The sequence below is a fragment of the Chrysemys picta genome, chromosome 9 (genome assembly GCF_011386835.1).
Source record: "Chrysemys picta bellii isolate R12L10 chromosome 9, ASM1138683v2, whole genome shotgun sequence".
Lineage (NCBI taxonomy): Eukaryota > Metazoa > Chordata > Testudines > Emydidae > Chrysemys > Chrysemys picta.
This window is the reverse complement of record NC_088799.1, coordinates 3,621,043-3,646,017: the sequence shown is the minus strand read 5'-3', so window position 1 is coordinate 3,646,017 and position 24,975 is coordinate 3,621,043. Positions and strand designations below refer to the sequence as shown.

Here is a 24,975-nt window from a genome sequence, read left to right as displayed (position 1 = left end):
CAAACAAAACAAAGTACTTCTTCACAACGCACAGTCAACCTGTGGAACTCGTTGCCAGGGGATGTTGTGAGGGCCAAAACTATAACTGGGCTGAAAAAAGAACGAGGTAAGTTCATGGAGGATAGGTTCATCAAAGGCTATTAGCCTAGATGATGAGGGACGCAGCCCCATATTCTAGGTGTCTTTACACCGCTGACTGCCAGAGGCTGGGTGTGGATGACGGGATGGATTACTCGAGAATTGCTGTGTTTTGTTCACTCCCACTGAAGCATCTGGCCACTGTTGGAGGACAGGATTCTGGGCTAGATGGACCATTGGTCCAACCCAGTATGGCCATTCTTGTAAATAACATTGGGCAAGTCTCCAAAACTCTAGGACATGGACTCCTAGTGAAATATACTTTCTCACATGCTACTGACCATGATCCAGTTTGGGCAGCAAGAACCAAATACAGAACGAATGCTCCGCAGCTGCAATTTAGAAAGAATATTAATCCACCTAGAATTATGTCCTTGAAACGTCTCTTGCCCGTGTAGCATGGAGCAGTCAGCTGAGACCGTAGCAAGACCTATAACAGATTCCCTTACATGCAATTTAAAATATTGACAAAACAGGCCCAGAAAATACACATGCAGTTGAACGCCTGACTCACACATGTAGTTACCATGATTGTGCATGTAAATCGGGGAGTTGTATATGCCATGGGTATTCGAATATGCCGTTATTTGACTTGAGGTACAGTTCAGAACTGAATCAGGATCTCCTGTCATTGGCAGACTGCGACAACTGATGCTCTGAACTCTGCCTTGTCTTAAACAGTGCTATCGGCGCAAAGACCAGTGTGCCGTCTGCTGGCTCGTTGTTGGGATGGAAAATATGTTCCCTAAGGCCTTCTTCTGCCTCCTAATCACTGGGGCTGTATTTGTGTGTACGGAGCTGAGGGGAATAAGCCAAGAGAGCTTCTGCGAAAAGGGGGAGAGCGTGGAAATGGGGCTTCTGAAATGCTACCGCTGGTCCTAGGAGAGGGCATACCTCTCAAGAGCCAGATACTGAGTTCTGCACCAGCCGAACAGATCCAACATACAATGCCCCTGTCGGTGTAAAGTTTTTCTCCTCCCCTCTCTCGCAGCCCCTCCTAGAGTGGGTGTGCTGGAATGGAGAATCTGACCCCCTGAGTTTGGGTTTCCTAGCACTGGATCCTGTAGCCTCCTGCAAAAGGCTTGTTCAGCCAAGCATGGGCGCTCTGCAAGTCCACGACGTGCAGGTGAGATAAAGAAATGCAGGTGTAAGAGCCGCTCCCCTCCTACGGCAGTGTGGCCAGGACTCGTCGGTAGTACACTTGCTGTGTTGGAATGAATGCACTCTTTTGTGCGCGCACATGCGTGCTCACGCCCACAGTCCCATGCATTTGTCGGCCTCTGCCATGCATCCTCTTGCAAAGGGTCTTCCTCAGTCCCCAGGAAGGTTTATATTTTCTTGCAAGCCACCAAAAGGCTCAAGAGAGCCCCTTGCTATGGCTTGAGAAGAGCATCAGTTACTGGACCTTGGTCCCTGTAGAGATGCTCAGGCTATTCCCCAGTGCGCATCTCCTGTGCTCCCTTACAGTGCTTTTCCTCCCTCCATGCCCTGTGTCTTCACAGCCCTGTTGCTGGGCCTTGAGCACGGCCTATCTGTGGGGAAATCGTTTTCGCAAAAGGGGTTCCAAAAGTGTGGGCCTTCCTGTTCGTTTGCTTTTTGGAGCCTCCCTTGCAAAAATGAGCACAGGGCGGCTTGAGCATGGAGCCTAGGGAGGCGTCTGCCACTCGCTAAAATTATGGGCTTTGTTCTCATTTCCCCCCCCCGGGTAAACCCTGCCCATCGCAGGCCTCCTCCGCACACCTACAGTGCATGCCAAAGCCTCATCTTTTACCTGAGCTTCGGCCGCTAATTTCTTTTCCAAATGCCATCATTTGATTCCCCCTCCAAATCCATGCTAGCGATTTGAAAAGGCCCCTTTTTTCCTTGCAAGGGGATTCCATTCAGAGCTGCCTGCAAAGCCCCTAGTCGAGAGTGTCTCTGCGCATGTGGGAATCTTGGCTCCACGAGCAGCTAATGTTGCGCAGCTGCAAACTGTTCCTGCAGGAGTGGATGTTCCATGCAGAAAATTAGCTTAGGGAGTCAAGACCACATTTTTCTTTGCTAATTAGAGGATTAAAGATGCAGGGGTTTGGAGCCAGCTGTCAGCATGCCACGGAAGAGAGCCTTTGATGGTTGCATCTGACTAGAGATTAAATAAATTGTGTTTTAAATAAAAAATACAGTAACTGTTTTAGATTAGCTGGGCCCCCCAAGAATAATTCATGCCCTCTAACGCCAGGCAGCTGGTATACTGTGGCCCCTAACCAGACTCTTTTTAATCATCTCATTGTTTCCTTGTGCTTCTCCCATTAGTTTGTACCCCCCGGATGTCTCGTCTGTCCTTTAAATTGTAAGCCCTTCGGAACAGGGACTGCTTTGAGTTCGAATGAGACCCCAAACCCGTTGATAGGCGTATTGCCATTCAATGATATTCATAACATGCAAGCTAAGAGACAGATAGAGGAATGCTCAGATCTCATGCATTCGGATATGACCGATTGCTTAGGGAGACAGGAGTCAGTTTTCCCTTATGTACAGCATTGCTTATAATTGTGCATTCTGTGTTTCATGGAGGCTTTGCACCTTCCTCTGAAGCACCGGGTGTGAGCCGTGCCAAAGGTAGGATATCGAAGGATATGAGCCAATTATTTGTGCTGGTATTGCAACTTCATGTCATCTTTGTTTATCTGTGTTCAGCGTGGGACCTCTTGGTGCCAGAAAGATGTTGATAAATTACTGGGAATACAGAGGAGAGCACAAAATGAAATTAAAATGCTGGAGGGATGTGATAACCATCCACAATTACAGCACACCTCCCTTAATTAGGATGTGGTTAATTGAGAAATCTGATTAAATGGGTCGTTTCCCAGGGAGCTGCCCCCCTCCCATCTTTGTTGTTCATTGGCAAGGGCTGCTGCTCATTTGGGAAAGTGATGCTGCTTTAAATGGGGTGATCCTTCCCCCCAACTGCCCAATTATGCACACCCTGGTCCTTCCCGAGCTTGCAATTTGCCTAGGGAGTGCCGGGACTCAGAAGTTACGCAGCTGTTTCCATCATCCCTCTGGTGGTTTTTCTTGGAAAGCAAATTTCAGATTTGCAGCCCTGGAGATTTGCACCAGAAACCTGCTTCAAAGAGTTTAACCCTCGTCCAATGGGGATAACTGAAAGACATCATGTGATCTATGGGACCAACTGAAACTATGTGAATGGCTAAAAATCAACATTCTGATTCCAACCAATGCCCAGATCAATGGGTTTTCTCAGATCATTCAGTAAATGATTTCAAGGGGTGAACGAATTTGGGGCTCTCTCTCTGTGCTCAGAGGCAAAGGCTCTGGCTGAATCGACATGTGTGCCGAGTTGATTTCCCCGCAAACAGACCCATGCAGACAGCCCCTTTCATCCCGATAGAATCCTATTGCATTCAGTAGGGTGATGCAGGAATCCGCCCATGGAGCTGGTACAATATGGGGCCTTAAATCTCACTTGTCTTCCTTCTGTGTGGCTTTCCATGTCCCAGTCGCAATGTTCTCCCCTGCTTCTCCTGGCTGTACAGTGTGGAGTAGGCCCGGGGCTGGGTAGGCTTCATGCCTTATCTCAGGGAGACAAGGAGATGGGGAACATGCCACGGACTGACTGGTCGGTCAGGGTATTTGAAGGAAGTTGGTTTTGAAGGAGTGGCTTGGTGGTCTGCCTAGCAGCTGCAGGGATGTGGCAGGTGGTGTGATTAAGGTTACGCGGTTCTTGAACATGGTTCTTTACAAACATGGTGTTTCCCACAGTGCCCAGGGAGCTGAGGCCGTAGTTCAGCAAGGTACTTAAGCAAGTGCGTAACTTTAAGCACGTGCATAATCCCTTTGAAGTCAGCGGGGCTGCTCCCGTGCTCGAAGCTCTGTGGTTGCTTGCGTACCGGGCTGAATCAGGTCTTGGCTGTGAAAGCAGTTTCCAGAGGAACCACATCGACGAAAGCTGACTCCGGGGCTGTACTTGGCTGGGTTCTTGTGGTAGGGGGAGCGTTTGGAGAAAATACTGTTGACAAGGCTATGCAGGTCTCAAAATACCGTTGACAAGGCTATGTAATCATGGTTACACTCCACATCCTAGTCCTGTTTTCTCACCGCCTGCCTCCCAGAGTTCTCTTCTGTAAATAATACTTTGCAGCGTTTAACCTGGGGGAGGGATAGCTCAGTGCTTTGAGCATTGGTCTGCCAAACCCAGGGTTGTGAGTTCAGTCCTTGAGGGGGCCATTTAAGGAACTGGGGTAAAAAAAAAAAAAAATCTGTCTGGGGATTGGTCCTGCTTTGAGCAGGGGGTTGGACTAGATGACCTTGTGAGGTCCCTTCCAACCCTGATATTCTATGATTCTATGGTCTCTGCAAGGTTAATAGCAATTAGAATCACAGCTGTTTTATTGACATCATTTGCATCCAAATCAATTGCTGCTCTCCTAGAACTCTTTGAGAGCTGTGGATAGCTCCCAGTGAGATTCCCCCCTCCCTTCAAAACAAACACCCAGTATTGGTCAGGTTAATGAGCCCAGGAATGTAGGTGCCCTGGCAGAAAGGGGTATATTCAGTTTTGATGCTGTGAGCATGTATCCAATTGGACCCCCTCCAGGATAGTAAAATTCTTGCTCCATTATAACGACCTCCCTCCATAGAGGACCCTTTTCAGGGGATCTCAAAGCAGGTTAGGAGCATTAAGCCTCACAAATGCAATGTGAGAGACGGGGTGTACAGATAAGGAAACTGGGGCATGGTTGATTTGTTTAACTGATTTGCTAGTCCTGGTTGCCGGTCTTCTTCCTCCCCCCGTTAGATACATCCTAGCCAGGGTAGCGTTATTGGCTGTCCCGCTGAATGATTGATGAAGCACTCTGTAAGTAGCAGGAAGAGGAGAGGATTTGCATAGCCATAATCCTGGAAATCGTGCATAATGTATCAGGAAACGGGACTGTCCCTGGCGGTTCATGTGGAGAAAACTTGTTGTTACCTGTACTTGGTTTCAAATGGAGAACAAGGTGCAACTCAGAAATTCAGTGAAAACCCAGCATCCCTTTGGCAGAGAAGTCATGCTTACCTTTCCTGTCCGGAGCAAGAAGATGCTGAGGATGAACCCTTTCTACAAAGGAGGTCCATAAATCTGTGCTGAAATACTACCCTATGGAATGCTTCAGATTTACAGGAGGAAATCGCCGCTCTCAGAGCAGGTGGGTGTGCACACTCGGGGCTTGCTGTTTCTGCAGTCAAAGCAAAGGAACAAGGTGCTCATGTGTGCACTGCCAGCGAAATAGAAGACGTGATGCTACTTGTAAGGTATGCACAAGACAAGACCAGAGGCGCCGTACAGCTTCACTACTGGCAAGAGCTCAGTTGGGACTTGCCTCTGCCCTGTGGCCTGCAGCATTTATGGAGAAATTGGGGACGCTGCTACTTGCTCCAAAGCTTTGCCTGATGGGAACTACCCTCCTCTTAGTTTTCGGGTTTGTGGGGGGGAGGAGAGGAGCGTTTGAAGTGAACAGGAAAATTACTCACCTTAATTATGCCTTTTCCTGGCCCTGCCACAGCCTTGAAAGCCTGACGGATTTAATTTTTTTTTCTTTTTCTCTGTGTGATTAATACTCTAGTTTATTAGAGCACGGAACTGGAGAGGAGTCTGCACGTTCCCCTCGGGTGGAATAAATGGGGGAAAAAAGAGAATTGAATGGATCAAGAGTGGGACTCGGGGATGCAGGGGGGATCACAGAACCTTCCCTTCTGGAACTTGGATCCTTTGGTGCTAATGAAACAGGAAATCGTTTCGTTGGCTGGTGTGATATCGGTGTGGACATAACAGCTCTCTGATGGTTCATCAGCAAGTTTTGCACATGGAACCTTCGGCCCCTGGCCCAGCACAGACCCCTGCCAATGAGCTAAAGGTGTAACTCCATTAGCTGGTCGTGTTAATAGTAGGCTGTAATCCTGTAGTGGACCAGCCACTAGAGGGCAATGTGAAACTCATGTTCAGTGTGTAACGTTGAGTTATGGGTATAATACCTGGTGCTTAACCCTGTCCTCGCTGCAGCCTATTCTGCTGAACGTTTTTTAGATTGCAAGTTTGTAGGCGCAGAGACTGTGGCTTCTTCTGTCTAGAAAGCCCCTAGTACGTTACGGGTGTGACTGTGTAAGTAACAGAACCACATTCTAGACAGTGTGGGGCAGGTTGGTGCATCTGTCTTTCAGTCTGGCTTGGGTTTGTGTATGCCAGAATCCCTTGGTTTATGACTCTACAGAAACCCGTACCTCTGTGTGATGCCACCTGATCAACAAACTAGGGCAGAGACTATGTAGGCCTGAGCTACTCTGTTTTGTCAAACACACAAATTCAAGCTCAGATGAGTTCATGTCCGCTTTTGAGAGGGAATGTCCTACCTCACCAATCCCCACCAGCCTCTGATGCTAGCTGGGGACAGCAAGCAGCCTGAGAATCCCCTGTTAGCAGCTTGCAGAAAGCGCTCCTGTCAGCGTCTCCCAGTGCCTGGCGCACTGTCACCACAGAGCTGGCGATGCTCCCTGTAGCATACGGCCAGGCTGAGGGTTTGCCACAGGCTTGCTTGAAAGCTGCTCCTCTGAACCAGTTACCGGAGAAGGGAAGAAACGAAACACGACAGAGGCGTTGATGTGTCCAGGATTCAAATGGTGGGCCGGGGGTGTGTAAATGACTCTGATTTGCCTGTTAAAGGGACCCAAAGATGGTGTTGATTACACCCACATTGACTCCCTCTAGACCCCACATGACCATCATGCGACTCAAACCAGCCTGTTCCTTCCCCAGCACCTCGGACTCAGGCCCACGAATCTAGGGAGAGCCTAAGTCCATCTAATTCCCCTCCCCGGGGCAGGGAGCAGAGGGAGAGGGCTGGGGCAGCAAGGAAAGCAGCTACCAGGGAGCGTTCGTGCAGGTAGCCCCCGAGCCTGCTTCTAACCGCCGCTGCCTTGCGCTTTTCTGCTGCGAGCTTCGTCGGACCAGGCTCCCTCATAGCCACCCCTTAGCTCTGTGGCTCCCAAACTTTTTAGGAAGGCGACCCACCAGCTGCAGTTTGTCTTTTCTTCATGACCCGCCTAGGCTCCAAAATCACAGACCAACGTTTTCCTCCCCCCGCCAAGGGGGCAGCGACCACCCGCAGCAGCATCCTCTGCCCCGGTACTGCTACTCTAATCCCAGCCAGGAGGGGAGGCCCAGATGGGGATGCGGGTTGCAGAGTGAGCCCGCCCGTGCATCAGCAGCAGCTCCCATCCCATGGGGCAGGGTCTGGCTCCCTGCTCCGGGCGTTACGGCCTCGGGTCGCAGCACCGCTCGGGTTTGGCCTGGCGCTGTTCTGTGTGCCAGGGCACAACGCTGCTCACTCCACTTTGGCTGTGGGGGCAGGTGTTCCACATTTCTGCTGCCATTGATGGATGTAGCCTGACTTCGCATTTAGCTCTTCTTATCCGTGGAACACGGACAGCCCGGATGTGGGACTAAAGCGAACCAGCCCTGCTACATGCAGTAGAACGTGGGGAGCTTGGCTGTAACATTCAACCCATCTGAGTGCCCTGCCTTCCAGTGTATTGCTGGGAACTACGTTGGGGTATCCCTGCAGGGCTGGGGTACCCTTGGGATCCTTGTCAAAACAAGATGGCATCTAGTGCTCCCTGGGACAATCTCACCGTTTTTAATAACCTGGCCTCCCCTCTGGCCTGGTCTCCCTCTATAATAGCAGTACTGTAATAGGAAACACGATAGCGATGCTTTACAAACAAGTCCCTTGAAGGCAGGTAAACACATTCAACAGCTAGGGAAGCTGTAGTGAGTGTCAGAGCCCGGCTTAGAATGGTGGGCTTCCTAGTTTCTTGTTTTCTCCTCCGCCCACTAGATCATTGGCTTAGTGTCGAGGCGTCAGAGAGAACTTGTGATTCAACTCCAGCTACAAACCCATTGCTCAAGCCAGCTTTGCAGGGGTCTGCAAGACTCAGTCTGTACTGCTGTCTTCTCTGCCGGGTGTTTCAAATAGGCACGTGGATTGATGTGGTCGTACAGAGCCTAGCACAATGCAGTCCTGGTCCAGGATCAGAGGCACCACAGCAATGCCAATAAATAACAGGAGTAATATATGTTCCATTCTATATGCATCCGAAGAAGTGGGCTGTAGTCCACGAAAGCTTATGCTCTAATAAATTTGTTAGTCTCTAAGGTGCCACAAGTACTCCTGTTCTTTTTGCGGATACAGACTAACACGGCTGCAACTCTGAAACCTGTCAATAAATAACAGTTAATCTTTCTATTGCACATGCGTTTAGTAGTCCTACAAGGGTGGATTTGTGGTTTGAGGATGGAACCTTTTTTTACCCGGTTTGGGACCAAACCAGCAAACCACGGTGGAGCTGGCAAAGTTGTGCATTGCATTGTTGAGTTGGCTTTGATCCCACATTCAGATCTGAAAGGTCAAGACTCAGAAGAATAGTAGAACCACACAAACTAACCCCAGATCCTTGCAGAGCTCCCAACACCCAGTGGCCAATAGGACCACTCAACTTTGCCTTAGCTTCGCTACTCTGAACACTCTCCCGAATCAGTGTGCACAGAAATAGGCAGTCGGTGGAAAGACTGTATTTGCTAGCTGTTTTCCTTCTGGTTATTTCTTGCTGCCTCTTTTACCCAGTGATTCGGAGTTGCTTTGCTTTTCACTTTCTCAATTTGTCAGCCTGATTTAACAACCACTTTTGTACCTTTAAGGAGGGGAAAAATACTTGCTCAGAAGCGTGATGTCAGGTTATTCAGACAGTGTTTCCTCAGGCTGGTTGGACTAGGGAGCTTGACTGGCATGATTCAGCACGCCTGGACAACTCAACCTGAAACAACCAAGATCTGGAAAAAAATAGGAAGCAAACACTGTCCTCTTCAGCGGAGCTTTAGATGATCCTGGAACGTTTATGCTTTCTCAGCTGCACTCAGTGAGAAGGGAATTTGAAATAGTTATCTCATGCCTGGCTTACAGCAGAGCCTGACCAAAACAATCTTGGATTTCAGGATTTTGAGAAGCTGGAATTCTGCGCCTGTTCTGTGCAGCATAGCTGTGAAAGCAATAGCGTGTGTGTGTGTGTGTGTGTGTGTGTGTGTGTGTGTTATAGGGAGTAAATCCCACTCTCACTGAAGACCACTGAAAGACTCCTATTCCCCTGATGGGAGTCAAATCCAGACTTTTCTAAACCAAGGCCCCAGTCCTGCAAATGCTCTCATGCTTAACTGTAATCACATTGGTAGCTCCACTGACTTCAAAGGAACTACACATATGCTTCAAGTTAAGCATGTGCTTAGTGTCTGCGGGATCAGGGCCTGAGTGACTTGTCTGTATCCTCATTAGCAGATACATCTCTCAGTGCAACTAAAACAGTTTGTATTTTAATGTAAAGAAATACGTATAGTTTTACTTGCAGCAACCTGGCCTCTCTATTGGATGGATTTGAACCAGTGATTGATCGATTGGGGGAGATGAAAGTATAAAGGGGAGACGAATAAGATGAGATTTAGAAGAAACCTCTCCCATCCCGCTCCTCCAGTTCCCCTCCAAAAGGTGCTACGTGTTCTAAAGCTTGATGTACAGATCGTCAGATGAAATTGAACTATTCATTAACTTTCAATAATGAAAATGCTTTTCTGGTCCAGTTCTTAAATGTTTTAATTAAATTCTCACGGTGCCAGGCCCATTCTGCCAAAACATTAGAACACACAGTTTTTATTTACCTATTTCACAGGGAATTTGTCTTTCTGGTTTTGTTTTTGGAGGTAGTGGGGGGGTGGTGGTGGTGGAAATGAAATGATTAAAATAATTAAAATTAACCAGAGAGCATTGTGCTAAAATCGAACGATTGTAAAACCTCACTTTTGTCAGCGTAGCAGCCAAGGTTCGTTACATTGTCATTATTTATTATTTGTATAGATGTAGCACCCAAAAGCCCTCGTCCTGGATCAGGACCGCAACGCCTGGAGTGCTGTATAAATCCAGCACAAACAGATGGTCCTTGCCCTGAAGAGCTGACAGTTTAAGTATATAATCTTTCAGTAGGGATACGCTGCACACTTAGGATTCTCAGTAAATCACTGCGTCTGTCACCGTAGTGTGAGAGTTGTTTTTAAACTAAAATGAAAATAAAGTAGCAAATGTATTAAAGTTACACCAAGAAGGATATTGATAAATTGGAGAGGGTTCAGAGAAGAACCATGAGAATAATTAAACGGTTAGAACATGCCGTATGCTGATAGACTACCGGAGCTCAATCTATTCATCTTAACAAAGAGAAGGTTAAGGGGTGACTTGATTATAATCTGTAGGGATCTACGTGGGGAACAAATATTTAATAATGGGCTCTTCACTCTAGCAGGGAAGGGTCTAACACGATCCAGTGGCTGGAAGTGGAAGCTGGACACATTCAGACTGGAAATAAGATGTACACTTGTAATAGTCCGAGTAATTAACCACTGGAACAAGTTACCAAGGGTCGTGATGCATTCTCCGTCACCGGCAATTTTTAAATCAAGATTGGATGTTTTGGGTTTTTGTTTTTTTTTTAAATATGGCCTACAAACTATTTGGGGCATGTTCTGTGGAGGTCCGACCCGATGATCACAATGGTCCCTGCTGGCCTTGGAATCTATGAATATGTGAAAGAAGGTATCTCTCACGTGCAAAGCAGTGTATTGCTGGCAGGTGCTCTGATACAGTGCTGGGAGCAGGGTAAGAACCCAGATAATCCTTCTGCTAAGGCACTAGTGCTCCGTGTGCTTTGCCGACCCTATTATGCGGAGTCAGGCTGGTGCATGTGACGGCCTGAAGGGAATTCAAAAGGCCCTTAATGATGTATTGCCATCCAGGGGTGCTCAACATAGTACCTGGCAGGATGAGTTAATGAAGCCTTGGCTGCCTGTAACTTAGAATGTATAAGCTGCTACACATGTCAGTTGAACCCGAAGGATGGGTGTTGCGAGGGAATTAATGGTAGGTCGCTAGTTCCTATTTCAGTAGGATTTGGGGCCTAACTCCTATAGGCTCCTTTGAAAATTATAGGCTCACTGGGCTGTTTTGAATAGAGATTTGCCCGTCTTTAATTCTCTTGGATTAGGAATGATAAATGAAATATCATGGCATGTTCAATATTAATTTCACTTTTCCAGTTACGCGGGAGCGGCACCGATTGGGAGTGGCCGGTGTGTGTAAAACACATTTCTAAATAAGGGAGGTGGGAAGGGAATGGTTATTAGTATTGGCTGCAGGAGGCTCAGTGCAGAGCAGCCTGGCAGCTAAGGGGGTGCTGTCAAATTGGGTTTTACTTTCCACTCTTGGTGCAATGTGCTCACTGCTTAGCTGCAGCATCTTGCGTTTGTGGTGCACGCTGAGAGGACAGCAGTTTCACTTAGGCCTGCAGTCCGTTTCCCTTCCGGGTTCACATTGGCACGCTGCTCCTGAGATTCCTGGGGGCTTGGAAAGTTCTCAGTCTTTGTGAAGTCTTGTTCTTACAGACCCTGACTTGTGGCTCCCTGTTGACCTGACCTTGTCTGTAAGATAACGTGAAAAATCAGCTCAGGGCTGTAACCCTGCGCTCAGATCCATGCACGCTGACCCTTGCTGACCAGTGCAGAGCTATACTGAAGTCGGTGAGACTTAACACTCTATCCTGTTTGGGCAGACCCTTGTTCAGATTCAAGGACTTCGGATGTTTTCAGTTGAGAGGTGGAATGATCTAATATACATCCTGTAAAAAACAAACAAACAAAACCCCTGTATATCCATATGATATAATCTGACTTCCTGAATAATACAGGCCACAAAATTTTACTCTGTGATTCCTGCATCCAGCCTATAACTTGTGGTTGAGCTAGCGTGTAATCTTCAGAAAGCCGTGTATGTTGGAGGTCAATCCAGTGGTTGAGTCCTCTTGATACCACTACCCCGAGTGGGCCAAGAGTTAGTGTTTTAGTTCATACTGTGTATGCAACTATAGATGCAAGAATATGTTGGAGGTACTTCTTACTTTTGGGGTAAATAAAAAACATCTCACTCTAGAAATCACTTAGTGCAATGAGATTCCTGTACTGTATTTAGTAACACCGGGTCAGATACTGCAGTCAATGGGCATTTTGTCTGTATAGAGAGGACTGCAGGACTGGCCCATTGTCTTCAGCTTTAAGTCACTGAGGACCCCCTCTTCTGCACAATTTTTCCCATGTGAAATGATGTATCCCATATATGTTGTTCTTTAGACAGTGGTTGTGCCCAAAATGTACTAAATTCTTTCCAGACTCAAAGGAGAATGCAGTTAAAAAGACAGAGCCAGCTAACATAGGGAAAATGGATGCAACATCCAAGCAAAATGACGGGGGTGAGGATAGATAGATTGTTTGTGGGAGGTTGAGTGGTTGCATGAAATTTTTTTTTAATTCAAATTTTAAAACTTTTAAAAAATAATTCCAAAAAAGGAGAGAAACGCATTCATGAAAAGGGAAAGAATTCAAATATGTAAACCAAAAAAAGGAAAACTTATGGCTTTCTCCAGCAATCATAACTTTGCATTAGTATGTTTGGGCAGTGTGACCTGTATTGAAGACTGTAGGGCTGTACAGAGTTGTGAAAATGTTCACACAGTTATTCGTAACGTATGTTTCAGGATTTTTGCACTGAAGTTTGTGAAAGGTCACATGTTCATACATTTCCCTGTGAGAATAGATCTTTACCAACATGATATTTTGCAATAAAAATGTTCAGAAGTTGGGCTTTTTTGCTTGAAAATAGAACCCTTTGAGTGTTCCTCTGTTTTTCATTCAAAAATAAACCCTGTTCTCAAGCCAGCTCCCTCAGGCTTTTGATGAATTCAGGCCTTGTTCACAAAATTGAAATGAAATGTAAAAATCCCAAATGTCAGTCTTTTGAATTTGATTGCAAATATTTATTAAAGGGTAAAATGGCATAATTCAGTTTCTATCACCATCACTTTTTTGACACAACTAAGCACACAAGTACTGCTAAAGCCAATATATTGTATCCAAAATGTTCAAAAACTTTAAAGAGCTTAAAGTTAGGAGTCTAAATCCGTATATAGACACCTAAAGAAGTGACCTGATCTTTTCCCCAAACGGGGAGCTCCCAACAGCTCCCATCAACTTCAGTTTGCTTGGAAACATTTCTGCTTTTCTACTGGTGTATGGGTCAGTGTCCCCCGGTCAGTCTTTGTGTTCGCTCTGCTTCCAGCACCACCCCATGTTGGTTTAGGATTGTGTTGGGGAAGCAGGTAGTATGTACATGGGAAGACTAGGGATGGACGTGTATTCAGTGCGGGGAGGAGAGGCAGATAAGGGTGTACAATGGGGTCGGTTCTCTATGCCCAGGAGGGGAGGGAGTGCCTTGCACAGGGCTGGAAGTTAATCTCCTTGCCCTTCGCCCTATTTGAAACAGTGGATGTGCAGAATAGAATCAGAGCTTTCTTCTAGCCGCTCCAGTATTCCATCTCCACTGACTCCAAGCACAAGTCCTGCTTGAATGAATTTATTCGAGCAAGAGCCAAGGACCGTAGCATACAGTTTAGGAGGTTCGGGGGGTTGAGTATTGCCAAGTCTTCCACTCTTTGACGTATAGTGGCAGATTGATCTTCCAGTGTTTTCACTCTTGGAGTTGAAGCAAGCAGAGAATCCTGCTGAGAGTATTTAATAATAATAGTAATTTAGTTGTGTGGATTCAGAGACTGAATTTCAGAAGGGCCGGCTGTTTGCTCTCTCCCGGTTGAGACCATCTGTGGACTGAAAACATACATAACCAAGGGAGTTCAGGATCCCCATCCAGTGAGCAGAGTGGCCCACTCCCATGGCAGCTAGCCTGCTGGTGCGCTTTCCAGCGATCCTGGGTACCACTGCGACGCGCGGTCTTCCAGTATCGAGAGACTCTGATCCCATTGTTTGTTCTGGATGCATCCTGCTTTTTTTTTTTTTTTCCCCTGGTTGCCTCCTGCAAGTGACTGCGAGGTGAAATATAATGAGTAAGAAATCCCAGCAGCTCCAAAGTGTCAGGCAGAGAAATGGGTGAAGGGTTAGCTGATCCCTCAGAGGGGGTGGGGGGGAACCCAACACACCCGACTCAGTTCTGAATTCTTGCCTGGAGGCTACAGTTCTCCATTCTCCTCCTCCTCCTCCCAGCCACCCCTCCCCATCCCCGTTTACCTAGGCAGGCCGGCTTTTTTTTTTTTTTTTTAATTTTATGAAAGCTTCCAAGGTGGAGCAGCTGCCATTGGAGTCCAGTCCAGCGTTAAGAGCATTTAGTGCTGTCGTGCCCTGAGGGAACAAAGAATTACTGTGACACATTCCTCCCTTCTTCTTCTTGTGGTTTGCAGTGTAAACGCTCCCCATCTCTCTCCTGTGGAGCTGCGTTCTTCCCCCGCCCCCACGCCAAGCCCCCCTTCATGGTTGCAGACAGCACAGATATGAGGCCCACCTGTCTGATGTCAACATCTTAGTGGGCGCGGCCGGGGGAAGAATGCGCCGCTCCCAGCCCCGTTCAGGTAATTAATCCCCGCAACTGACAGGTGGCAACAGGCGGCCTTTGGCTCCGGCTCTTGGGGAAAAGCGCTTGGAGGAAGGATTTTAATAGCTCATCAGTGCAATGCGTACATGTCTGGCAACCAGCAGTCTGCAGGGGGAGAGAGAAGAGTGGGGGGCGGGGGGAAGAGTGCTGTATAAAGGGAGTTACAATCGAGCTGAACTGCAAAGGAACCCTTTAGTTCAGAGACACCCCTCACATCCTGTGTGTCAATGCAAGGATGTGGGGTTTTCTCCACGTTCACGCAGACTCCGCAGCTGCCTGTGCAGTGAATACAACTGTGTATAGGCATTGCACAATGTCTTATCCCTGCACATTTTGAGGGGCAAAGGGTGATCTTCTGGCTGGACATTGCACAAGAGAGTCTTTTCTCTGTGCCTCAGTTTCCCCATATGCAAAACCGAGGGTGATGTGTTCCTCCTTTGCAAGTATGTTGTTAGGTTTCTTTCAGCGTGGTCTGCAAAGGGCATGGAAAATGCAAGAGATGGGCAGTGTTGGCTCTCCCTTGATGTGAGGAACCAAACCTCCAAAAGCACTGTCTTATTTTTCCTCACAAAGGGTCTGCTCGTGAGCACCCTCAGCTCCCATTAGCTTTCCTGGTTTCCGTGTCTGCTCAGCCCAAGCCTGGGATGCTCTCAAGGGTGTAGTGTGCGGGACAGATGGCCGCTGAGCAGCAACTTTGGCTTCAGTGTTTTGAATGCAGCCGGCGTCATTAGGAAGGGCAGGTTTAGTATAAAGCCCCGGTCTCCCTTCTCTCTCCGGAGAATGGAACTGGCTTTATACAGCCCTTTCTGTACCCAAAGCAGCAACAACATTGGCAGTCAAGTCAAGGATCTCCTGAGTTTATAGGATTGATCTTGCATGCTGAGTGTGAATTCTTCTGGGAAACCCAATGTGATTTCCCCCCCCCACCCCCCATTGGATCAGGCTCTGAATTCAGACTAGCTCACAAGCATCTTGTTCATACATCATCGGGGAATGGCAGATGTTATAAGTACTTGCCATCAACACAGACGTGGCTTTGGTCTCAGGTAATCTGTAGATTTTATTTTGAGTCAAGAGGAATTCCCCCCTCCACACCATTCTGATGTCAGAATTACTTTAAATTGGCTTTTCTTAAGCCATTTGCTTTTATTCCCTAGGAATCTGTTTGTGTAACCTTTGGCGTTGCTCCTTGGAACGCTTCTGCACATAGGAAATTAAGCTTCTAGCAGAGTGTGTTGCTAATGAACAAACAATAAAAAAAAAATTTTCATCTCAAACTGAAACCCAGTAACGAATACAAAAATGCATGAGTCCAAATTCTCTACGCACTGTGTTTTGACAGCTAGCAGAACAGAGAGACTCAGTTTCCCCTCTGATGACAGAGGACTTTCTATTTCTCGGACAGTATCTCAGCTGCAGTGTAGCGGTGGAAAACTTGCAGCCAAGCGGGGTCGTGAAATTGCAGTTTAAAATGAATCCCAAACTAAATGAGCTTTACTAAAAAATGAGTTGCTGGGGGAAGGTTGTAAGTTGTTTTTAACCATTGTTGTTCTGAGTGAAAGGGACTTGAAGATAGAGGATCTTATATTCCCTAGATGGCATCCTAGATTCCTTTCATAGTCATAACTATTCGGCATTAACAGCGGGCACTCCTGGTGTTGGGTGAGCCACTTTCTTATTTAGAAGCCTGCTGGGCCACAGGGACTTGACTAGCTTGGAAATTGAGACGGACATTAAAGAGGTACTTAAGATCACAAGTTTCATTGACAAAGGGAATAGTGTTTGATGTAATATACTTAGACTTCTGTAGGGCATTTGACTGGCACACTGTTTTGATTAAAAATCTAGACCGATGTAAAATGAACATGGCACACGTTAACTGGATGAAAAACTGGCTAACTGATAAAGTCTTCAAAATGTAAACATAAATGTAGAATCATCATGGACTGGGAGGGTTTCTAATGGGGTCCTGCAGGTATGGGTTCTTGCCCCTACATTACTCAGCATTTTTATCAATGAGCTGGAAGAAAACCTAAAATCGTCACCGATCGTTTGCGGACGACTGAAAAATTGTGGGAATGGTAAATAATGACGGGGACAGGTCACTGACACACAGCGATCTGGATCGCTTGGTAAGCTAGGCACAAGCAAACAACATGTTTTAATTCAGCTAAATGTAAATATGCACATGTAGGACAAAAAGTGGGCCATGCTTACAGAATGGGGGATTCGCTCCTGGGACGCAGTGACTGAAAAGGATTTGGGGGGGTGGATAATCAGCTAAACTTGAGCTCCCCACGCGACTGTGGTCAAAAGGGCTAATGGGAGCCATGGATGCATAAATGAGTAGGAGTAGAGAGGTTATTTCACCTCTGTATTTGGCACTGGTGCGATCTCTGCTGGAATCCTGTGTCCAGTTCTGGTGCCCACAGCTCAGGAAGGATGTTGATAAATTGCAGAGGGTTCAGAGAAGAGCCATGAGAATGATTAAAGGATTAGAAAGCCTGCCTTATTGAGATCCTGGAGTCTATCTCCTTAGTTTAACAAAGAGAAGGTTAAGGGGTGACTTGATCACAGTCTGTAAGTACCTACATGGGAGCCAAATGTTTCCTAATGAGTTCTTCAATGTATCAGAGAAAGGTATAGCACAATCCAATGGCTGGAAAGTTGAAGCTAGACAAATTCAGACTGGAAATAAGGTGTAAATGCTTAATAATGAGGATAATTAATCACTGGAACAATTTATCAAGAGTCCTGGTGGAGTCTCCATCTCTGGCCATCAAGGTTGAAATCAAGGCAGGATGCTTTCTCAAAGATCTGGGAGAGGAAATGTTTTGGTGAGGTTCTCTGGCCTGTGCTCTGCAGCAGGTCAGACTAGATGATCTCAGTAGTCCCTTCTGGCCTTGGAATCTATGAATTAAAGCAGCGTGTCAGGGATTTTGCTGCATCAGAGTTCTGCCTGGGAGTTCATTACTCAATGGAAAGCCCACGCGACTTGCGTTGCACAAACAGAGCAGATCCTTCCAAGAGACCCTTCCTTTACCTAGCTGAAAATGCTTCATTTGGGAGCTGAAAGGTTTTTCTTTAAACCTTTTGTTTACCCACCTTAAGGAGAAGGGGGCTTGTTGAGAAATCAGACAGGTGTCGGCTGATGTGAGCTGGCATGTGTAAGCATTGTGATACTGAATTACCAGTGGGGATGCCAAGAGTGTGTAATATAGTATGTCTGCTCAGGCAGGTGGTGAGGGCAGGGCTGGAGTCATTGGAATGTTTTTTCTTTTCCTTTAAAACGTATTATTAGTCAAAGAGCAGAATTTACTGTTGTTTTTAGCAATCTGAGTCTGCTTATTTGGACATGACACACAGTGCTTGAACCCCAAAGAAAAGGCTAAGCAAAGCTTATCTTTCTCTCTCAGCTGGGAACGTATAGCTGGGCTGTATTCCTAATGCATTTGTTTTAAGTAACTGTCTGCTCCATACGTCTAATAGAAATTCTCTCTGGCGTGTTCAGGATTAGCTCCCTGGACTGTGGTGTTGGTTCAGCTCTTGTTCCCATTAATGGATAATAACAGTTGTCGTGTTTCAAAATGACAGGCTGATGTATTGAGCAAAGCTAACTTACGGTATTCTCCTCCCAGTCAACTTCATTTTTATACTCTCACTGCATATCATGCCATTTTGATTACATAATCCGGGGGAGCCAGGATATTGACCTTGTAAAGTATCTGACCCAATTGGTCCAAACTTGCCAGTTTCCCCTTATTTCTACCACGATATTAATTTCTTCCAAAAAAACAACAGTGCCATTTAGGATGAAGGGCTGACTCTGGCTTAACTTTCTGGCTTCTGCCAGTTCTAGAAGAAAAGATTACAGTATGAAAAGTCTTATTGGGTTTTCTAGTCCATCTCTCAGCCCATGCTGAATTGTTCATAACTGGGCACGCACTGGTGCACTACCATTGGGATATTTATTCCCCTAGCAAATACAGCTATTGGAGCAAAGTCCAGATATTTCCTTTCTTGATTTCAGAGCCCATTACTCAGTTACATCTCTTTGTATCCCTTAAAAATAACTTCTCTCTCGCATGTTTACGCTCTTTTGTAGACTTCTATCCCCTTCATTGTCACTTAGGCAAGAATGGCATGCTTAGTTCTTTCCTCATAACCTAGTCCCAGGACCCATCTGGTAACTTTTCAGAACCACCTGTGACCTCTCCCCGAATTGCGTCTGACGAAGTGGGTATTCACCCACGGAAGCTTATGCTCCAATACGTCTGTTAGTCTTTAAGGTGCCACAGGACTCTCTGTTGCTCTCCCCAAATTGTCCATCTCTGTCTGGAGTTGAGTACACTGTTGATGTTGCAGCCTCAGTGATACTTCACCTCTGTATTGCAGCACGCAGTGGTGCTCTTGCATCGGTATATAGGTGCTTCAGAACAGCTTGGCCACGGCTTCAGTCCGTTCCGGCCATGCCTTATGCCTCGTGTACCAGGGATGTTACTGGGCAGTCGAGCAGTTCGACTGGAGTTCATGCACATTCTGCCGGAGAGGTCTTCCGTTTCATCCCAAATATACACATCTTTTGTGTGTGCACAGAGAGCTTCTGTCTCCAAGGTTTCACCGACACAAACCTCCTTTGAAAATATATTTCATATCTCTCTATTACATAGACACAGATAATATCACTGACCTGATTAGAAGTCACCGTGAACGAGCTGTTCCCGTCTCTTGTGCCAATAGAGAGTTAGGACTCAAATTACAAATGACCACGAAGGGTTTGGCAGGAACCAAAGCCCCAAGGGGCTTTATTTAATAGCTGACAGCAGGTACTTTATGGACAGATTTACACTGAGCTTACATGACTGTGGCCTCTCGGTGACTGTAGGCTGAAGGGCCGCTTTGCCCGAGATGGCTTTGAATGCTGTGGTTTGGCTGGGATTCCCAGAGTCCTATCCCTTGTGCTGCCCTGATGAGACTTGAACCACTGGCCAGCAAGGGAGCAGTAAGGCTGTTTCACCTTCCTGTCCTCTCCCCTTTGGTGCCCGCTTGCCTTTCTGCTGCGGATATTGCTCCTAGCCCCTCTTTGCAGTGCACTGATGATGCCTTGAACAAAGAACAGATTAGTCGACTATACGCTGGGAGCTGCATGTGGCGTATGAAGTGTCACGCGTGGCCCATTCCTGTGATGCGCTGAACTCCAGCCTGTGTCTGTCAGAGAGGAGTACACGGGTCCTTGTGAGACCAGGCCCCAGAATCTTCAGTATCGCTGCTTAAACAGGGGACCTCTCCTCTCCTGGGAGGAATGAATTTTTTTCCAAGTTTCCCTCACTCGTTCCATTAAATGAGATCTAACACTCCAGTCCACATCATGGAAGATAATGTGCATGGTCACACAGGTTAAGGTGTTATCTCCAGCGACCTGGCCAAGTTTCATTAGGGGAAGGTAGATTCTGTCTGCTTAATAATTTCCCCTGCGGTTTTATATGGATGCAATATTCTTCGTTTTTGTCCTAAATCATTGTGTTAAAAACCTACTGCATTTCTCCCCAGCGTTGGCTGCATTTCTTAGGCCAAAGTGATCCCTATGTGCATATACACACTGGGATTCTCCTGGGTGAAAATTGCTAAGATTTTGCTTTTGAAAAGTACAGCGGTCACTCAAAGAACCTGACTTGAAGGATCCTGCTCGTAATGTAATGTTACCCATTACACCTAGTTTGTACCTACCACAGATCAGCTGAAGTTCTTCTTCCTCCTTGTTGTTTCCCTCTCCAAACACTTCTAGACATCTAGCTGTTGTCCCCTACAGCACATGTTTTGTCCCTGTTATCGAACCATGCTGGGCTGTGCATGGTTTCAAAGCTGCCTAAGGGATTTGGACACTTAGTTTCCAATAGTGTTAGTTGGATCGTTAGTTGGCTTTGCAAACCTTAGCGACTTAATTTGATTCCATAAGTTCTGAGCTGCAGCGCACAGGTTCCACAGTAATGCACTGAATAACGTTCTGTTGCGTAACTTCCCGACATTTTAAAATGAGGCTGGCTCTTTTTTTAAAATTTTCCTTTCTTGGGGATATGGTAGCATTCAGACTAAAATAACAGTGAATTAACTGTGCAAGGAATTACTTTTTTAATAAAAAAGAATAAATAGGAAATTACAGGTTAAAAAGAAGCCTTTGATAAGCCCACTGTCTAGATTCGTGTTTCGCAACCTGTCTTTTTTTTTTTTTTTTTTTTAATTGTTTGGCACGTTCTCCATTTCCGCAGGCTGGGTAAATCCTTTGTGTGTTTAATCTCTAGCCTGCGGGCACATAAAACAGATTGCAAAACTCCGTCTTCACATTTTAGAAAATCTGAAAACTTAAAACATTTGTAGCACCTCGACTGCAGTGGTGTCAAACTCCCAGGCAGTGGGATGGCCTTGAGTCACTTCCCCTAACTCCCCAGTTCTTCTGACTCTGGTTTTCTTGCATGTTGCCATGAGTAACCTTTGAAACACACCTAATCCCCCGAATAGCAATTGCTAATCCCTTTGCTGCCACATGACCAGCCACCTACCCGTATGTGTGCCAGGCTCTCCTGTACCAGCAGGATGTGATGGCCAGCTGGCGTCGGTAACCTGTACATACCTGTTGCCTCCTTGTTTGAACAATTGGGAGCAGGTAGATGAGCTGTTGCCGTGAAAGACATTTTAAAGAAAACAACCACTTTGGGGCTTTTGCTCGCATTCCACTATAAGAAATTAATAGAAGTCAGTGGGAGAATGCCAGCAATTTCTGTGGTTCAAGTGGTTAGGGAGGCAGTTCTGTGCTTCATAAATTCCAAGGCCGGAAGGAACCATTGTGATCACGTAGTCTGACCTGCATAACACGGGCTGGAGAACTGCCCTGAAATAACTCCTGTCGGAACGAGAGCATTTCTTTACATAAATAATAATAATAAAACAAGCTCTAAACATCCCTGTGCATCATGAGGAGAAAAGGCCTCCAGAGCTAAGTGTGTGAGCCGCTGTTTTTCTGTACACATGGATTCAAATTGCCTTTAGGGGGGAGGGGGCGAGGAGGAGGGGATTGGGCGTCTCTGTGGAAGTATTTCAGGTAGCAGAGAAGACTGGACACTACCTTCAGGGAGAGAATCCAGCGAAAAAGAGTTTAGGCTGTGATCTAACGAAGCATTTAAGAACTTGCTTAAATCCATTGCTAATACATGGGTGCACATGTACTTTGCTGAAGCCCCGCTGAAGCCAAAGGGACCTATGTGCTGCGGTGCAGAGCTGCACTGGGGCCTTACTGCGGCAGGTACGCTGACGGAAGAGGGACTATAATAGTTTTATTTGTAGCTAACGCAGCTGGAGTCTGATGTATTCTTCATACACGTGCATCTTACTTTCAGGAGAGGGAGTTGTACTCTACTGATGAGGGCCCATGTCTTGGACTCTCTGCCCGAGTTCTGTTCTGGGTTCTGTTCCAGGCTGTGCTGGTGACTGTCTCTCTCTCTCTCTCTCTCTCTCTCTCTCTCTCTGGGCTAGTCGCTTCAATTCTCTATGCCTGACCTCCCGACGTGTAAAAAGACACCATACGTCTCTGCGGCGAGGGGTAGTTAGCGCTTTGAGGTCATAGAGGGGCTACGTAGGGTCACCGTTAGCACGCCCCTGAGAGAAATGCATATTGTATAAGTAACATAAAATAAATACTTTGGGATGGGCCCCACTTGCACAGTTCAGACTGGGATCTCCTTTTCAAATATCCACCGAGTTGTAGGTGTGTTTAGGTCCATGATTTCATGTCGGACCACTGGGGAGATAGGAAGCCCACTTGCAAAATGTGATGACGGTTCAGATCCGCATGCTGGTCTGGTTTTCAAATGCTCCCGTGGATCAGGGCTGCTCTGATGCCGGGTAGTTAGAATTGGGCCATCTCCATTTCTTTTGGCAGGTGCGGTGGCTGGGGGAGTTAAGATGCCTGATTACAGGCCAGGTCCAGTTCACATAGCAGTATAGTGGGTACCTGACCCATTGGGTGAGGGCAGTCAGAGGCGGTCGGACAGGATGCTGGCCACATGTACCGTTGGCTGTGAAACTGATGTACCTTGACCACGTCCGCCCGATGAGCCACAGGGAGCTTTGACTTGACACATCTTTTGTGTAAAATGCGTGGAGAGTAAATGAATAGAGTGGATCCACGGCCGATGCACCGTAGCAAACCGAGTAGCCCCCTGTGCACGGGCTTTACAGCTCACGTAATTCTGCATGGTTGGCTCTCTGCCCTCTTCCCCCAACTGCAAATACGGACGGATGTTTCTCTTGTCCCCCTTCCCGTCTAGTACTCGACCGAGCTGAAGAAGCTGTACTGCCAGATCGCCAAGACATGTCCCATCCAGGTCAAAGTCATGACCCCGCCGCCACAGGGCGCCATTATCCGCGCCATGCCCGTCTACAAGAAGGCCGAGCACGTCACTGAGGTGGTCAAACGCTGCCCGAACCACGAGCTGAGCCGGGAGTTCAACGAGGGTAAGGCGAGCGTCATGCGCCGGGCCAGCACCTGCCCTCAGCCACACACACACCCCCCCCCCCGTGCGCGGGCATCGCTGGGGTCGCGTGGATACGGCGTGGCCTGGTGGGATTCTAGGCCCAATGTTAGAGGGAAGGTTTGCTGAGTAACAAACCCAGGAGGGCCTGACGACCCTCCCTCCTTTCTGTGCAGTTCAGGGGTGGCCAACCTGTGGCTCCGGAGCCGCGTGCGGCTCCTCAGAGGTTAATCTGCGGCTCCTTGCACAGGCGCCGACTCCGGGGCTGGAGCTACAGATGCCAACTTTCCAGTGTGCTGGGGGGGGGTGCTCGCTGCTCAACCCTTGGCTCTGCCACAGGCCCTGCCCCTCCCCTCCACCCCTTCCCACCCCCTCCCCTGAGCCTGCAGTGCCCTCACTCCTCCCCCTTCCCCACAGAGCCTCCTGTGCATGCGAAACAGTTGATTGCAGCAGGCAGGAGATGCTGACCGGCGGGGCTGCCGGTGGGTGGGAGGCACTGGAGGGCAGGAGCTGATGCGTGGCTGCTGACGTATTCCTGTGGCTCTTTGGCAATGTCCATTGGTAAATTCTGGCTCCTTCTCAGGCTCAGGTTGGCCACCCCTGTGTAGTTGGAGGCCTCCCGCTAATGCAGCGGTACAGCCCTGGGAAGGCAGGGCTAAAATAAACTACAAGGCTGCCCATGCTGGGTCAGCATCTGACCTTGCACCACACTGGCGCAGACAACCTCCCCAGACTCGCTCCCTTTCCAAGAGGCAGCTGTTCTATGCAGGAATGATCTCTGTGCTACTGGGAAAGGGATCCGGTAACAGGATGCAATATCATCTTGAGTCTTTAATCCACGTCTCAGAGATGCAGGGGTGTTTGTCTCTAGGAGGGTAACACCAAGTGCTGTAGACCGTCCTCCTATTCGTTGAGCATTATCTGATCAGGATTAATTCGTTAACAATCCGTTGTTTCTTAATTTAATACTTATTCCTGCAATTACTAGTTTGCTAGCAGTCGTTATAAAGATGTCCCAGGTTTTTAACTTTTCCAAACTTAACATCTGTGTTGTCTCTTACCCAAGTTCACGTGGGTTCGAAAAGCATCTGATTTGGGGCCCAGATGTGTTGTTTATCTAGCACCCTAGCTGTGCATGGCAGCGGACCGAACCTGCCTTGGGGAGGTTACAATCTCCTAAACTACTAGACAAGGCAGTGCAGTGAGCCAGGGCTCTAGTTGTTTGGCAAGGGGGCTAGGGACAGGAAGAAGGGAGATAAGAGGACCGCCCAATGGGAGAGCATGCCGTTCAAAGACTGCTACGGATAGAATTTGTATTCCTTTCTTTTCTTTTCGCTTGTACCGTGTCTCGCCGTCAGGGCAGGAGTGGCAGGAGGCAGCCGTGTAATGTAGGGTATTGATTGGAAAGCAAGTAAAAGGAGTGGGGATTTGAAGGATTCCAGCTGCTTTGTGCACGGGCTTTTCAAAACCTTCATGGAGTGGCTTTCTGGAACAAGGCCCCAAATGTGGAGCTCTCAAAGGCAGGGCAATGCTTCCTCTCGAGCTAGGGTGACCAGATGTCCCGATTTTATAGGGACAGTCCCGATTTTTGGGTCTTTTTCTTATATAGGCTCCTATTCCCCCCCCCACCCCCATCCCGATTTTTCACATTTGCTGTCTGGTCACCCGATCTCGAGCGCCAGAGAAGGATGGTCCAGTGGTTAGTCTGCGAGCCTGGGGCTCAAGATACGCAGGTTCAAGTCCCTGCT

At 47.4% G+C, this 24,975-nt stretch overlaps 1 protein-coding gene across 15 annotated transcripts in view; it reads left to right on the top strand.

Moving 5' to 3' along the window:
• The window catches only part of TP63 (tumor protein p63), a 138,737-nt gene that overhangs the window by 91,811 nt on the left and 21,951 nt on the right, over nt 1-24,975 (top strand). For all 15 annotated transcript variants that reach the window (XM_065557509.1, XM_042843866.2, XM_065557511.1 and 12 more), the window contains one exon: nt 23,024-23,210. In XM_065557509.1, coding sequence (XP_065413581.1) covers nt 23,024-23,210 — 187 coding nt within the window. The remainder of the gene's footprint in view (nt 1-23,023; nt 23,211-24,975) is intronic.